Raw genomic sequence first — 16,606 nt, 5'->3', positions numbered from 1 at the left:
TGGTAATAAGCAATTTGTATAAGTTTCATAACATTTGGTTGAGGCAAACTCAAGTTAGAGAACGGAAACCAATTTTGGGACGTACGTACAGACGGACAAGGGTAAAACTTAATGCCCTTCCACTACAGCGGGGGTATAAAAACGACAGCAGACATGTACTTGTACTCACACCTAGCTAGCAGTCTGTTGATTAGGGGTGTAAGTGTGTGTATGTGTGTTTGTTGCATGTGTATGTATGTATGTTTGTTGAATGTGTGCATGTTCTGTGTGTGTGAATGTGTGTTTAGTGTGTGTGTGTGTGTGTGTGAATGTGTGGCAATTGTGTGTGTGTGTTTACAGACAGAAAGCAGAGGTCAGCAGACATGTACTTTTACTTATACCCAGCAGGAAGTTTGTTGATTAAGGATGTGAGTGTGTGTGTGTGTGTATTACAGACAGAAAGCAGACGTCAGCAGACACGTACTTGTATTCATACCTAGCTGGTAATGTACTGGTCTGATTTTTAATCTCCCCCTCTGGAATACTTGTATCTTCTATCGATGTCTCTGTAATATCAATTATATATACACATTTACTACACAAACAATTTTTCTTAATTTACCTGAAATGAATTTAAAATCATGAACAAAACAGAGTGCTTTCAAGGTTAAAAGTCAGACCTTCAAAACAGAGCAAAAATTCAAACCTTTTTGTATATTAAAAAACTGTCCTTGGGCAGCGATTTTGGAAACACTAGTATTTGTAGGTCCTAATTATAACTAAAATACTGTGGAACAGACTATTTTCCAAGATACTTTTTCCATGTTTAGCACTTACCCACTACACTGCAATTTATTTTTCATTTTTTATCTTTCTTGATGTCAAATGAATGTATTTACATATTCACAATGATATATCTGCATAAACCTAAACTTTAGTTTATGACATCACAATTATTTATGTACACATAGTAATATACAATAAAAAAGAAAGTGTCTGCCCATATAAATGGATTCATTTATTTTTGAATCCATTTTTTGTGGATACTAATTTTCTAGGATTGAGTAAAAAAAGATATTTTCTTGGCTTATATGATTTTGTGGATTAGTCAAAGTCTCCGTACAGACCTATAGAAAATTTGTATTTCGTTGGAACATTTAAATTCGTGGTTTACCTTTTCCCATAAAGTCCATAGTATTGTTTATACATATGACATGTGACTTATTACTTACTCAGTTGGTTTATATTATCAGCACTTCCAAATTTATTCTTTATCATATGAGCTAACTGGCCTGGTTTTGACTTTATATGACTGAAAATTTAAAATTAAACAAATATTAGCATATCATATTGGCATCACATGTTAAGTAGTAAGCTATAAAAGGCCCCGAAAAAAACAAATGTAAAAGAATTCAAACGAAAAAACTAACAGCCTGATTTATGTACAAAACAAAAATCAAATTAAAGTGCTAGTAAGCACTGAAGGGTAAAAATTGCAGCGGAATCTAAAAATTAAACATTGCAATTCATTAAGCATTGGGAGACAATACTTAGAATTGGATATAATTGTAGTCTTTTCAACTGCAGTTATGTATAAAGGAAGATAACTCCAATTTTAAATATTACTTTAACAACGACATTTTGATATTTTTCAAACAGATACCATTCATGCACTATGGACAAGTAATTTTCTTGACAAGGATATACACATACAAATTACCTCAGTATATATATGTCATTGGTAAATTTCTTGAAAATTTCATACGTAGGATATATAGAATGTTGTACATTGTTAACAGCAGAAAGTGCAATTAGTTGTTGTTGAATAAAAAAAAAAAAGAATGTTGTGCTTTATGCACCATGTTTTGTGTAGTGATCAAACATGGAGAATTGATAAATATCAAGCAAGCTTCATAAGGGATTTGATTGCACGAATGCAATGTTTACCGCAAAAAATAATAAATTGCTTCACGGCCGCAGCTGGATACGACCTACCCTGAACAGTTGGGGCAAAAATGGACACAATATTCGCGCTTTATACAGGTCTGAATTTGGATTGTAATTAAATATTTCACACATTATAGGTTTCTGACACAGAATAACTGTAGTTAAAGAACTTAGAATTGGTTATATGATTTGAATTTATGTTCAATTTTTTGCCTTTGTGCAATACACCATGTTGTTGCAAGTTGAACCCCCCCCCCCCCCCCAAAAAAAAACAAAAAAATTTTACCCCCTCTTTTTTTTTTTGCTTTTGTACAATACACTTTGCAAAAAAAAAAATTGTACCCCCCTTTTTTTTTGCTTTTGTACAATACACTATGCTGTTGCGAATTGACCCCCCCCCCCCCCAAAAAAAAAATTTCTACCCCCCTTTGTTTTGCAAAAAATTAATATATGAAGAAATTTTCTTTTTAATTTCTGAAATCTTGAGAAAAAATTGTCCCCCCCCCCCCTTGCGGTCGTATAAAATTATGATATACAGCAATATACAACAACTACTGAATTACAGGCTCCTGACTTGGGACAGACACATACAGAATGTGGCAGGGTTAAACATAATTGCTGGCGCAAAGCCCTCCCCTAGTCATTTAACATTGGAGTCCAACGCATTTGCCACGTGCGTAATTCCAACTTACAACCTGAGTGTTGACAGGCTAGTGATACAGTAGTTCGACTACAGGTGACTACAGGTTAAGACCACTTGTCCACCAAGGCCCGCGTGCATTATTAGAAAACAATGTGATATTCAAATAAAGGGATCTTAATTTAGTTCTATACACCAAATAAAAAATACTTATTTAAGTATATATAGAGAACTATGCAACAAAAGAATTAGAATTGGAAAACGAATAATTTGATCTTACACAAAACAAATCCTCCTCACAAATTACTTAAAAGAAAAGAAAACATTCTTTTGAAATTTGATATGCAAACATTAATTTTATTTTCTAGTCCCCAATTCATTTCTTTAACAATTCTTATTTACAAACTATTAACATTGCATAATTTAATACAGTTAGATCAATTATTTGATATTTGTATAGATATCAAGCCACAAGCTTGACATTCCACATGTGTGAACCACCTAAGATAATATTTCATTAAATAGACAACCTCCCACAATGTCAATAGGATGCAATTTATAATACTGTTTCAAGTTACGGTACAAACTGTTTAACATGCACATGGCATTATAAGAGGGTCTGGGTGGGATTTACAGAATAGGGAAAGTGCAGATTGAAGAGCAAACAAATTAAAGAATAGAGAACAAAAGAATGATAGACTATAAAGAATAGCGAATAATTGGCAAAATAGAGAAAAATAGCCTAAAATTAATATAAAGAACAATGAAATGTCAAAGGATCCCCCATCCAGACCCTCTTATAACAAATTCCTCATTACTTTGTACTATTGTGCTGTCACATTTTATTTTGTCTGTTTAAATAAAACTGTAGTACAAATTCAATAAGTGTAAAATAATATTAATAGCATAGACTTCCTGAATTGTTCAAATGGAAACTCCTGATCAGATTGCCTCATAAAGTATATTATTGTGAAATTTGATTATGAATTGAGAAAATGACATTCCCTGTTGTTAGGACAAAGAACATCAATATAGCATCTGTTTATATGATATATATATATATATATATTTAATTTCCAAGAATATCATATTATTGATTTATTGATTACAGAAACTGAGAAACTTTGTTGAAGTTAAAATTTTGGTCTGACAATTGAAGAGGACAAAAAGGACCTTTTTTGGGATGTCAGGATTTGGCCTTTATTTTTTTTTTAAGGGAATTCTGGATTTACACTTATCTAGACTAGGGAATTAATGATTAAGGTAGATGGGGTGTCTAAATTATAATCCATAGATTTTTTTAATAATTTGCCAAAATGTAGTTTATATCATGCTTTTTAAAAAAAAATAATAATAAAAAGAATGGGTCACGGGGCTTATTTTCACGCTACAGGTTGTTCAAAATTCACAGATTTTGTATAGATTATGCATGGAAAACCCAATTTTCAGCCATAAAACGAAAAACTACACCATAGAATTTTGAGATAAAATATGAGAAGATAGCTTTAATAGTATGCTTTCAGATAAGAAAAAGAAAAAATGGGGTCACCGGACCCATTTTCTTGCTACATAATAAAATAGGTAAATTCCTAACACATTCCATTATAAAAGTACCTTTATCTGAATTATCTGCCCTTACATTTGAGTTTCCTCCCCTTATGTGGCAAAGTTGGAAAAAAATGAATCAAACAAAAGTTTTCTGTTTTTTGTAAAATACAACCATAAATATGATAAAACATGTCATTTTCTATATTGAAATGAAAATTCTTACACATGAATTACCTACTACTCTCAAAATGTGCACATTCTATTAAAGATCTAGACCGATTGCTTTCTGGTATTTCAAAATCCAAGATGGAGGAAGACACCCTATCTACCTTAACTTTTTGGGATCCAGGAAAGAATACCTTATTTTTTAGGGAATTCGGGATGACACCACCTGTTACTGAGATGCTCAGAATACATTTTACAAAATCGTTAACACAAACATTCCAGTGATTTTAAAGAGTTATGTCCCTTACTAGATATTTTTGATACTTACTCTTTAGCACCTTTGATATTCCCAACAACACCCCTGAAATGAATAAAGATAAATTATAGAATGATGAGTCTTCATACAAGGAACATCTTAATCTCACATAATTTCCTAGTGTCCACATAAAACCTGGTATTTGATTCAACATAAATAATTTAAAATAAAGGATGTCATTTAAGTATGTTATCTTTATATGATATCATATACAATCCAAAATATATACTTACCCAGAAAACCCTGTAATACCATCAACAATATTTGCACCGACTCCCCTGCAAACATAGAAATTAAACATTTGAACAACTTATTAATAAATAAGTGATAAATAAAGATGTGGCTCTGTCATGCCAAGAATGAAACTTATCCTAGGCCTTGTCTCATAAATATACTTTCTTAGATCCCATATATATCTAACTGTAAACTCTCTCTAACCAATGTACTGTCATATTTAGTCAAGAAAAAGACAAGAAATGAGTTGTCAAATTGACAGCTAACTGGAGTTTCTGTATTTTTAAAGGGACTTTCAGGCCTTTTCCACCTTTTACATTCTATGTCTATTTTTCAATCTATCAAGGATCACAACTCCTGAATGACAAAAATTGAAATTGTCAATATCAAACTTGACCACCATTTTGTCATCAGTAACAAGCAAATTAAAATTTTCAGAGAGTTGGTTGAACAGATCATAAGTAATTGCATGGAAATAACATAAAGTGTAATTTTTCAATCTATTAAGAACCATAACTGAAAATCATCAATATCGTAATTTACCTCCATTTTTTCATCAGTAACATCTTATTAAAATTTTAAAATCATTGGTCAAGTGGTTTATAAAATAAATGTATTGTATGGAAATAACATGAGTTCTCATTTTCCAAAAGCTCCTGAACAGTAAAAGTGAAAATCATTAATATTGAACTTGACCTCCATTTTGTCTTCAGTGAATATAAATCATAATTTGAAAACCATTGGAAACTGTTGGCAGCAGCCTACCTACAAGACTGCCTTACTTCACCAATTTAATATCTGGATTTTCCATCTGAAAACCCGGTTAAAAATTACTTTCACAAATTTGAAGCCATACCCTTCAGCCGGTAATATTTCTATTCAAAACTGTTATCTTCTTTGTCAAATAACATGGAAAACCTTGTTAAGTGTCTGGTACAAAAACTTACTTAAAGCCTTGTCCCAGGTCCCTTAACCTCTCTCTAGCCTGTTTATGTCCAGTAAAACCATAAGTATCCAAGTCATTCATTCGTTTATGATAATTTTCTACTTTTTTAGTCAAAACACTAATTGTTTGTGTTGATTTCTGATTTTTCTTTTCAAATATCGTCTTTATTCTTTGTAGCTGTTGTTTGTCAGCATTTGATGCTAGTCGTAAATACTCATTCACATGTTCTGAAAAATAAAACCCATTAATAGTCTAAAATACTCTTTAATCATAACTGTGTAACAACTGCAAATTCAGAAATATTTGCAATGTTTTTTTTTTTATTGTGAAAAACTGCAACTTGATAAGTTTCCCCAAAAGTATTCTTAAATTTTAAATTTTGATAGCATTTGTCAATTTCTACTATGTGAAGATCTTATAATAATGATGTTTTATGTTAATTTTTGACAGCCCTTTACTTCTATTATTTCCTTTTGTTATCCTATATAAAGTTACAGCGATAGGATTGTGTCCCTTGAATGTGGTGATGAATAGGATTGTGTCCCTTGTATGTGGTGATGAACAGGATTGTGTTCCTTGTATGTGGTGATGAATAGAATTGCATCCCATGTATGTGTTGATGAATAGAATTGTGTCCCATGTATGTGGTGATGAATAGGATTGTGTCCCCTTGTATATGGTGATAAATAGGATTTTGCCCCTTGTATGTGGTGATGAATATGATTGTGTCCCTTGTATGTGGTGATGCCCTTGTATGTGGTGATGAATAGGATTGTGTCCCCTTGTATGTGGTGATGAATAGGATTGTGTCCCCTTGTATGTGGTGATGAATAGGATTATGTCCCTTGTATGTGGTGATGAATAGCAAATCATCCTTTGTATGTGGTCATGAATAACATATCATCCCTTGTATGTGTTGATGAATGGGATTGTGTCCCTTGTATGTGGTGATGAATAGGATTGTGTCCCCTTGTATGTGGTGATGAATAGGATTATGTCCCTTGTATGTGGTGATGAATAGCATTGTGTCTCTTGTATGTGGTGATGAATAGCATATCGTCCCTTGTATGTGGTGATGAATAGGATTGTGTTCTTTGTATGTGACACAACTTCTAAAAGTGGTGAATAATCAGGCCAAGTTTCATTACCAATCTCCAAAGTGTTTGAAAGTGACGGATGGATGCACAAATGAACAAGGTGAATACTATGGACCTTCCGCCAATTAAATCAAGGGGCCCAACTGATTAATTGAATCTGACACCAGTCAATATAAATGATATGTTAAACACTGACTTTTGTAAGTTGTTTGTTTGTCTGTTTGATGTATCTGTACTTTCAAACAACTTTGTATGACTTAGTTTTACTGCTGAAAGAAACTATATAGAAGGTTAATAGTGTCAAATGTAATTTACTTTATTTGTCTTCTTGCTTAATGTAAATTGCTAGCCAAAAAATATATAGTTTACATAACTGAAAACATGAACTTTGTACCTTCTTTTACTGCTTGTTCAGCTTTAATGTTGTCCATGGTCTTATTGATCTTGGCCTGTAGGACTTCTTTAGCATGTTTAGTCCTCTCAACATCGGAGACAGTACCCTCTGTCTGTCCATCACATTCATCAAGGGCACCATCACCACTGCTTCCATTGTCCCTGCTACTCACCTCCTCCTGTAACAAACATTATCATTAGTTATTCAAAATGTACATTGTGATTGGCCAGAAAATATATAACAAATAATGTGATTGATGAGCTTGAGCTAATTAACATTTGGGAAAGGTGAGTATGGGGGACAATTTGACATACACTTAAATACTGTTGATTCATTTATTGTCATAGGCACCATGGATTGAGGAAAACTTGTACTTTTGTGGATATTTGATTTTATAGTTTTGCCAAAGTTTGCCTACACAAAATTTTTATTTCGTTATACATTTAAAATTGTGGTTCACCTATACCCACGAAATCCTGGAAAATCTGTATTCCATTAATAATGAATCCACGAAAATCAGTATTCCACAAATAATGAATCCACAAAAATCAATATTCCACAAATAATGAATCCACGAAAATCAGTATTCCACAAATAATGAATCAGAATCTTCAGTTTTAAAGAAAAGTGTTCGAAATATTTTTTTTGTGCAAAACACAAAATTATGTATAGAATGGCCTAGTTCCTAGAATTTAATGATGATTGTTGACTGTTTTTTGTGCAGCAGCAAATTAAATGCATATTCAGGAGGAGGACATCTTAATGTGAAATGCATAGCTTTGTACTAGAATGACATCCTGAGCAGGGTTATTATGTGCTAGTTCAAATGGTTACAGTCCGCAGTAACCCGACCCACACACAATATCCTAATTCCAAACCGTAATTCTTCCTCAGCTAACACCATTCTTAAGTATTTGACTTAACTTGGCTGGGGATCAAACTTTAATTAAGACCTCTTGAACTGGAAGCAAGCACATATCAAAGAAACCACTGAGGCAGATAATTTGAATAAAGAATTAGAGAATAATAAACAAACAAGTTTCATAAATCACACTGGTTATAACACAGTGACATTATGTAACAACACCATAACAGACAACTCACACTTTCTAAATCCTCTGTACTCCTATGGACCATTTCATCTGAAGGTGCTGTGACGGATAACGTTGTTAAATTAGTCTTCGATGTCGGAACACCATTGTCTGGGGATGTCTGTCGTTTCTTGGCAAGATTGGGACTTTTTGGTGTTGTACTCTTCTTTGTCAAAGCTTTCAGTGCAGGGATTTTACTGGCGTCAGACTTTTTCCTGAAATAAAAAAAAGTTTACTACAAAATAGTTGATATCCAATTACCAACATATTTTCACAATTCTCTCCTTTCCTGTAGAAATTCATGTCTCTACAAAAACCTGTAAATTCAACCATCATAAATATAGATCAAACGAAAATCATTTCAATGTAGCAAATAAAAATGCCAGATAACATAATCTTTATGTTAGGGTTAAATTACCAGTATCCCAATTAAATTACATGTACAAAGAACATTTGTACAATACTGTGGATTCATTTAATTCCATAGGAACCAATTTTGGTAGATTAATGAAAAATTGTATTTTTTAAAGAAAATTTGTAAATTATTTAAGGAATGACTGTAATATTTTTTCTATTTATGAATAAATAACATAAAAAATGTGGTGCACACTGGATAATGGACATAGCGGGTTATTTAAAAGTGTGCCTCATTTTTAGGTTATTTGAATAGACAGAAAAAATATTACAGTGATTCCTTATAATTTAATTCTGAATTGTAAGGATTAAGTCATGAAAAAACGTTAATGACATCACGGTCACATGACAAACTTATGTCTATGAGCTGATAGACAAAAAACTTTCAGCCTATCAGAAGGCGTGTTACATCCAAAATTAAATTATTTAACATCTACACGTGCGGTTCCATCTTTACCCAGATAGCCCGGAAATGAAGTCCCCACAAATAATAATGAATACACAGTAATTCATTATAAAGTGTTGATCATAATGACTGACAATGGACACCTCTGGACTGACTAAAAATTGACACCTCTGGACATAATGTTCACAGCATCACAATCAATGCTAATGTATTCCGTGGTGATAACATTATTTTCAATGTGTTACCACAACTCCAGTTACCCCCAAGTATTCCAAGATGACACAAAATAGATGCTGTAAACATGATTTTTTTGACGATTTAAATGCCGAATGTTTCAGCTGGGGGTTAAATTACTGCATCAAGTTCACACATACTTTAATCACAATTACTGTTTTCTACAAACAAGTTTGAACATATTCTTGAAATAAGAGAAAATAACAAGTGGCTCTCAAGAGCCTGAATCGCTCACCTGCATTTCAGAGGAGAAGATTTTTAAATGTTAGAAAACTTGATGAACAAATTGTGTAAAATTGTCTTTAAAGGGCAATAACTCCTTAAGGGGTCAATTGACAATTATGGTCATATTCACTTTTTTGTAGATCTTACTTTGCTGAACATTATTGCTGCTTACAGTTTATATATATCTATAATAATATTCAAAATAATAACAAAAAACTGCAAAATTTTGTTAAAACTACCAATTAGGTGGCAGCAACCCAACAATGGGTTGTTCGATTCGTCTGAAAATTTTCAGAGCTGATAGATCTTGACCAACTGAATAATTTTACCCCACGTCAGATTTGCTCTAAAAGCTTTAGTTTTTGAGATATAAGCCAAAAACTGCATTTGACCCCTATGTTCTATTTTTAGCCATGGCGGCCATGTTTGTCGATGGATCAAAACTTCGGATACAATTTATAAACTAGATACCCTAAAGAACATTTAGTTAAAGTTTGAAGGTATTTGGCCCAGTAGTTTCAGAGGAGAAGATTTTTGAAATAGTTTATGACGACAGACGACGGACGCCAAGTGATGGCATAAGCTCACATGGGGCCCTTCGGCGCCCCGGTGAGCTAAAAAGAGTGGTGAAAATTTCAATGTTGTCAGCATGCATTCAGTGGATTGTGAAATATTACATTGTAACAGCTAGTCGCTTACTGCCGTGTCTGAAGAACAAAAAACACAATAATGCAACAGTATGGAATGTGATTCTTAATTATATAAGTGCTTCTCAAATTTCTGACAAAGTATAGATATAGAACTCTAATATTAATTTGTTTGTTGGCAAAAAAAAAAAATTAAACAGAATATATAAATATAAAATGCCCGATAGAAAATTAAATGTTTTGTTTTCTCAGACTATTGAACACAGTGCATTGGTATAATAACTAAAATAAAAGTTAACACAATGCCTATAAGCTATAATTGTCTCATATAATACCTAAAATTAGAAAATTTTACATACGTCATTGTAACAGAAGTCCTATAAATTAAAAACAAATATCTTGCTGACAATACAAATTCTCTTATTATGGAATCTAAAGTGATGAATGATTAAACAGACCAAAACATATTATAATTATTTTCATTGATGTACATGTTATACAATTAAATAAATAATCACTTCTGGGACTAAGACAATCAATTAGAACTTAATAGATCTGTACTATAGGCTGCTTTACAGTAACGTCGTTGTCACCATTTTATTGTTTGTTCAGATCAATGAAAGTATTAACTTTGAACATATTTGCTGCTTTTTATAATACGCTTTTATCTTGTAGAGTAATTTTAAGATCTTCATTTATATCATTCTTTAATCAAGCCAATTTTGCAAATTACAATGTTCATAATACTTGAAGAATAATATTTTCAAATATAAGAATAAGACTGATTGATTGATTGTTGGTTGCTTAACGTCCAGTGGGATAAGAATAAGAAGATGTGATATGATTGTCAATGAGACAACTCTCCACCTGAGACCAAATGTAGTAGAAGTAAGCAACTATACGTAGGTCCCCATACGACCTACAACAATGAGCAAAACCCATACCTCATAGCAACCTATAAAAGGCATCAATGACAAATGTAAAATAATTCAAATGAGAAAATGGCCTGCTTTATGTACAAAACAACAAAACGAAAAACTAATATGATATACAGAAACAAACGACTATCACTGAATGCCTGACATGAAAGCGTATTTTGGGAGCTTTCACATAAACGGGAATTCAATGTATTAAAGCGTGACATGTTATTTTTATATCGACTTATTGTTGGTTGCTTAACATCTAGTGTTTTTGAATTGTCATGACATAGAACATTTTGGCTTTTATTATTAACAAGACAAGAGGACACTATGTCTTTTGACATAAATGAGTATGTTTTTGGTTGTATATTTGACATGACTTGACATGGTATATTCTTCCTATCAAGCCATATGACATAGTATACACTAATGGTCATGTCATGGCATGGTATATTCTTCATGTCAAGCCATATGACATAGTATATACTAATGGTCATGTCATGACATGGTATTTTCTTCATATCAAGCCATATGACATAGTAAAGATACTAATGGTCATGTCATCACATGGTATATTCTTTAGGTTAAGACTATGGTACCTTTTTTTGCATTTTGACATGACATGGTTTAAATTTGTTGACATAGCTATGAAATAGTAATAACATGACATAAGGTAAAGGAAAAGTAGGGTTTTAAGTTATGATATGGAAATATTCTTTTTGATATTGACATGACAAATAATAAAGGAAAAATAAGTGACATACATGACATATGGAAAAGGAACATATACTAATGACGGTGTTGGTTTTGATATGTTAGAACTACATATCAGTTATAATAGTTTTTAAGAGATTTCTATAATATATAAACCTTTAAGGATTACTCAATATAAAAATAAGAAGATGTGGTATGATTGCCAATGAGACAACTCTCCACAAGAGAACAAATGACACATAAATTAACAACTATAGGTCACCGTATGGCCTTCAACAATGAGCAAAGCCCATACCGCATAGTCAGCTATGAAATGACAAATGTAAAACTATTCAAATGAGAAAACTAATGGCCTGATTTATGTACAAAATAATGAACGAAAGCTGTCTTAAAAATATTGAATTTGAGAAGGAAACTGTAATCCTCAAGTTTAAGAGCCTCATAGGAGTGTCTCTTGAATATGATATCCAGCATCATATGAGCTGCATCAGATAGAAATCATAGTTATGCAAATGAATCAATATACATCTGTTAACCATTATTTCCAGTTGAAAAAATCTGTACAGAAAGTCTGTAAATGTTTGAAAATTGAGTAGTTATAAAAACCCTACAAAACAGACCAAAATTCATCTTTTATTTCGTATTTGAATGTTCTAAAATCAATCAGTCTTATACATGTACATGAGGTCGGTTTCTATTCAACGCAGCTCATATCTTTCACGATTCAATAAATGTTTAGAACTAAAAAACCAAACCATAACCTATCTTGTATCAAAGTCAAACTATATTGTTAGATGGGGATATTACCATTTCACCCCTAATTGATAATACTTAAGAGCTCTGAAAACACTTTTAAGTGAGAATTGAAGCTCAATTTTGTTATATTTACAACCATCCATTTAACAACAGCTACCATCCTTTTAACAGAAAAACAAAATGTTTTCTAGAATCATATGTAAACCTAAAATTCCTTTATTTCCTCTGTATTGTAAAACTATTGTGAACAATCCACTTCATTTGGATTCTGGTGGATAGTTGTCTCATTGGTAATCATACCACATCTCCTTATTTTTCATATCAATCAAGCATGATATGAAAGCAATTAATTGTCAATTATTATAATTCATGAAAAACATAGAGTTGTCTTGAATCTTTCTAAAGTACTGTTTTAGCTGTATGCTATATATAGCTATTCATAAGTACACATTGTGTTTATTTACATAGACATTCCTCTCCAGGTAGATCCACTTCATTTGGAATCTAGTGGATAGAAAATGTCTGAGTGGCAATTATACCACCTGACATCTCCATATTTCAAATGCCATTTCCTTACCTGCATAAAACTTACGAAAAATATATCCTCCAGAAATGACAGAATACACAATATAATATTACTATAGATACTCAGAATAACTTCCTAAGGAAGTGATAATGGTATATGTGTACCATAACGAAAAACTATATCCTCAAAACACAACAGAATACACAATATAATATATCTATAGATACTCAGGACTGTGATATAAGTATATGTGTACTATTGTATAGTACATAGGATGTTAGTGTATTCATTAAATATAATAATCTATGATAGACACAGCTGAAGTACAAGTTGTATTTAATCAACACAGAGTCATATGATAACCAAGTTATTTTCATTCATAAAAATATCTCATTGTTGTCTTCATTGTAGTGATGTGATTGGATTATTAAACAACACAAAAGTACAATTAGTATCACTCAAACAGAATCCAGGTGTCATTTAGAATCAAATCAGGAAAATAAAATTGATTCAGACATAACAAAAGTTCTGCAGTCAAAAAAGGGTTAATCTCCCTCAGTTGAGCAGCTATTTAGAAAGACTGACTTCTGCAGTCAATGTTTAATAATCTTAAAATATTAATATATTGATCCTTTAACCTTGAACTTTGACCTATGTTTAAACAGAAACAGTTTCATTTCCCCATAATTGTAAAAACTGCTTATTTTTAATATTTTGTAATAGGTTTGATAAAGACTTTGTGCTTCCCAATGATAACAAGCCTTTTATGACACACTGTGTAACATGTGTTTGACCTATGACCTTGTAGAACATGAAGTTTCATGCCTAAGGACAGCTAGAAAAAACAGCACATTACCCAGCCTGTAACAAAAAAAACTCTGTCTTTGATGAAGAATAGAAACAACAAAACTGTGCAGAAGTGAAAAAATAAAAAGTGCAATTAAATATTGTATATTACAGCAAAATAAGTTTAAACAATTTTTTAAATTCAGTTATGCAAATGATGAGAGTACTGGTATGTTTGAACATATCCTGGAGAATAATTGTTAAATATCGATCATACCTAAAACATCAATCAATTACAGATTCAAATAGATACCAAAAATAGCTGACATAAGACTTAGTCAATTCTTTTTCTTCCAAAATTAGACCATCATTCCACATCAATTAACTGTTTTTAACTATTAATGATTCTATCATGATTAACCTTTTTCCAGTACTGGTTATTCTTCAATGAAATTAAAACCTTAAAATAGTTCACTTAGAACATTTTTAGCAAGAGATTTTTAGTTTCACTAAATAGAACATTAATTCATTATTTTGCTCTAGCAAGCCGTACAGGGTGCATGTTAGGATTTTGATTATTTTCTTTAGTTTCCGATTTAGTCATATAAGTTCAAGACCTTTGTATGCTTGAGTGAATGAAGGTAGATCATGAATTAAATGTACGAAATTTATAAAGTTTTATTGTCATTTAGAAGGATTTCATTTTTAAATATTTTTTTTTCATTTTAAAACAATTTTGAGAAAATCAGAGAGCAAATAATTGGTTAATTGATGTTTGCTTTACACTGCTTCAGTGCAAAAAGGTTGTATTGGGGTTATGTGATTTAATTAATTTTTTATATGTTTTAATGTGTGGTTTAAGGACAAACTGTGTAACATGTGTTTGACAAGACAAACTGTGTTACATGTGTTTGACCACCTAAGACCTTGTAGATCAGTAAGCATTATAGAACCTGGACTGAGCTATAACAATTAACAACATACCCCAGCCTATAGCTGAAAACATCTATCCTTTTTCTGAAAGGAATTTTCACATCTTGTGCTATCATTTCTGCCACAGGCAATATAAGCCAAAAAACACCAATAAATCTAATTTTAAAATTCAGCAACCTACTTACTTGAAATACTTCTATTTACCCATCACTTTCACTTGAATCTCTTATCAAAAACAATTTTTATCTTAACTTAAAATGTCTTAAGAAATATCAGATTTGAATAAATATTTCCTTATAAAGTAAAAGAAATCAGTGCTAAAGCAGGAAAACTAAAATAGCATCTGATGACATTATGTGTGGTGAATAATCTGTTTCCTGATCTACTAAGGAATTATGGTCAGTTATTATAACACAATTATAGGATAATTACCAGTTAACAGGTGCTCTTTTTATAATCCTTCAGTAATAAGCTATATTGAGATAATCTATTTATGTGGTAGTATATTACATTTATAAAGAAGCTTCATTTCCAGCTGATTATTTCACTTTTATAAGGCGATTGGAGTGTTGAACGCCTACATGAGGGTCTGGATGGGGTTTACAGAATAGAAAATATTGGGCAAAGTACACAGAATAAAGAGCCAAAAAAATAAAGAATAGAGAATAATAGTCAACAGAAATAAAGAATAGAGGATAATAGTCAACAGAAATAAAGAAGAGAGAATAATAGTCAACAGAAATAAAGAATAGAGGATAATAGTCAACAGAAATAAAGAATAGAGGATAATAGTCAACAGAAATAAAGAATAGAGAATAATAGTCAACAGAAATAAAGAATAGAGAGTAATGGGGTGCTAAATTGTAAAGAATAGAGAATAATGGGCAAAAAAATTAAAGAATCTGGAAATGAACATGCAGCTGCGCCATGAGCGCATGATACGCCCATCGCTTTTTAAAAGAATAAAGTTCAATAACTTCTCAATATCATATCAGAAATTTATGAAAAACTAAAGGGAGGTTATCTTAATAGATATAAACCAGTCACCATAGTTTCATGAAAACTCCTCAAAGCACTTTGAAGATATTGTCCGAAATCTGGAAAATCACCCTTTTTTTATCCAAAATGTAAAAATCTTAAATTTATAAAAATCAAAGGGAGTTCAAGTCAATAGATATAAACAATTCACCAAAGTTTCTTGCAAATTGGTGAAAGCGTTTTTGAGTTTTGTCCCATGAGATTAAATATGGCCGCTGAGCTGTCAACACCTTGAAAATCAGCTCCTCAGTTTTTTGCAGATTATTGTTATTTATTGTGATTGCCATAAAAGAAGATTATGTTCAAAAATTGTAAAATTGAATGAAGATTCTAGAGATATATATTTTTGTGGATGATATTTAAAGGAACAACCAAAAATTGACTTTCAAAGATTTGTATACCTGAAATTTAATGTGGAGATATTGATTTTTGTTTGTGAGCAGTTTTGACTATAGACTACAAAATGCCTTTAGGGAGTTCTTCACAAGGTGACAAAATTGGAGTTAAACCACAAGGTAAAAAATCTACAAATATAGTTCAGACATTGCTTTCAGCTAGAAAAGATTTGGATTCACAAAAGAATCCTAAACTCCCAAAGAGAACTCATTCAGAACTTTCAAGTGAGTCAGATAACAGTATGGAGTTAAGTG

General features: G+C 31.7%; 1 protein-coding gene across 8 annotated transcripts in view; it reads right to left on the bottom strand.

Moving 5' to 3' along the window:
- LOC127723160 (transmembrane and coiled-coil domains protein 1-like) overlaps nucleotides 1-16,606 on the bottom strand; it is an 80,627-nt gene that overhangs the window by 10,490 nt on the left and 53,531 nt on the right. For 6 of the 8 annotated variants that reach the window (XM_052229659.1, XM_052229656.1, XM_052229658.1 and 3 more), the window contains 7 exons: nucleotides 8,371-8,572; nucleotides 7,267-7,444; nucleotides 5,777-6,002; nucleotides 4,829-4,873; nucleotides 4,608-4,640; nucleotides 1,212-1,291; nucleotides 464-545 (listed from right to left, as the gene is read on the bottom strand). In XM_052229659.1, the coding sequence (XP_052085619.1) occupies nucleotides 464-545; nucleotides 1,212-1,291; nucleotides 4,608-4,640; nucleotides 4,829-4,873; nucleotides 5,777-6,002; nucleotides 7,267-7,444; nucleotides 8,371-8,572 (846 nt within the window). Of the gene's footprint in view, nucleotides 1-463; nucleotides 546-1,211; nucleotides 1,292-4,607; nucleotides 4,641-4,828; nucleotides 4,874-5,776; nucleotides 6,003-7,266; nucleotides 7,445-8,370; nucleotides 8,573-13,250; nucleotides 13,346-16,606 lie in introns of those variants that run through there. The other 2 variants (XM_052229663.1, XM_052229657.1) reach the window with 2 other exon arrangements.

Source organism: Mytilus californianus, unplaced genomic scaffold (genome assembly GCF_021869535.1).
Source record: "Mytilus californianus isolate M0D057914Y unplaced genomic scaffold, xbMytCali1.0.p SCAF_13, whole genome shotgun sequence".
Classification (NCBI taxonomy): Eukaryota; Metazoa; Mollusca; class Bivalvia; order Mytilida; family Mytilidae; genus Mytilus; species Mytilus californianus.
This window is presented reverse-complemented; position numbering and strand designations above follow the sequence as displayed.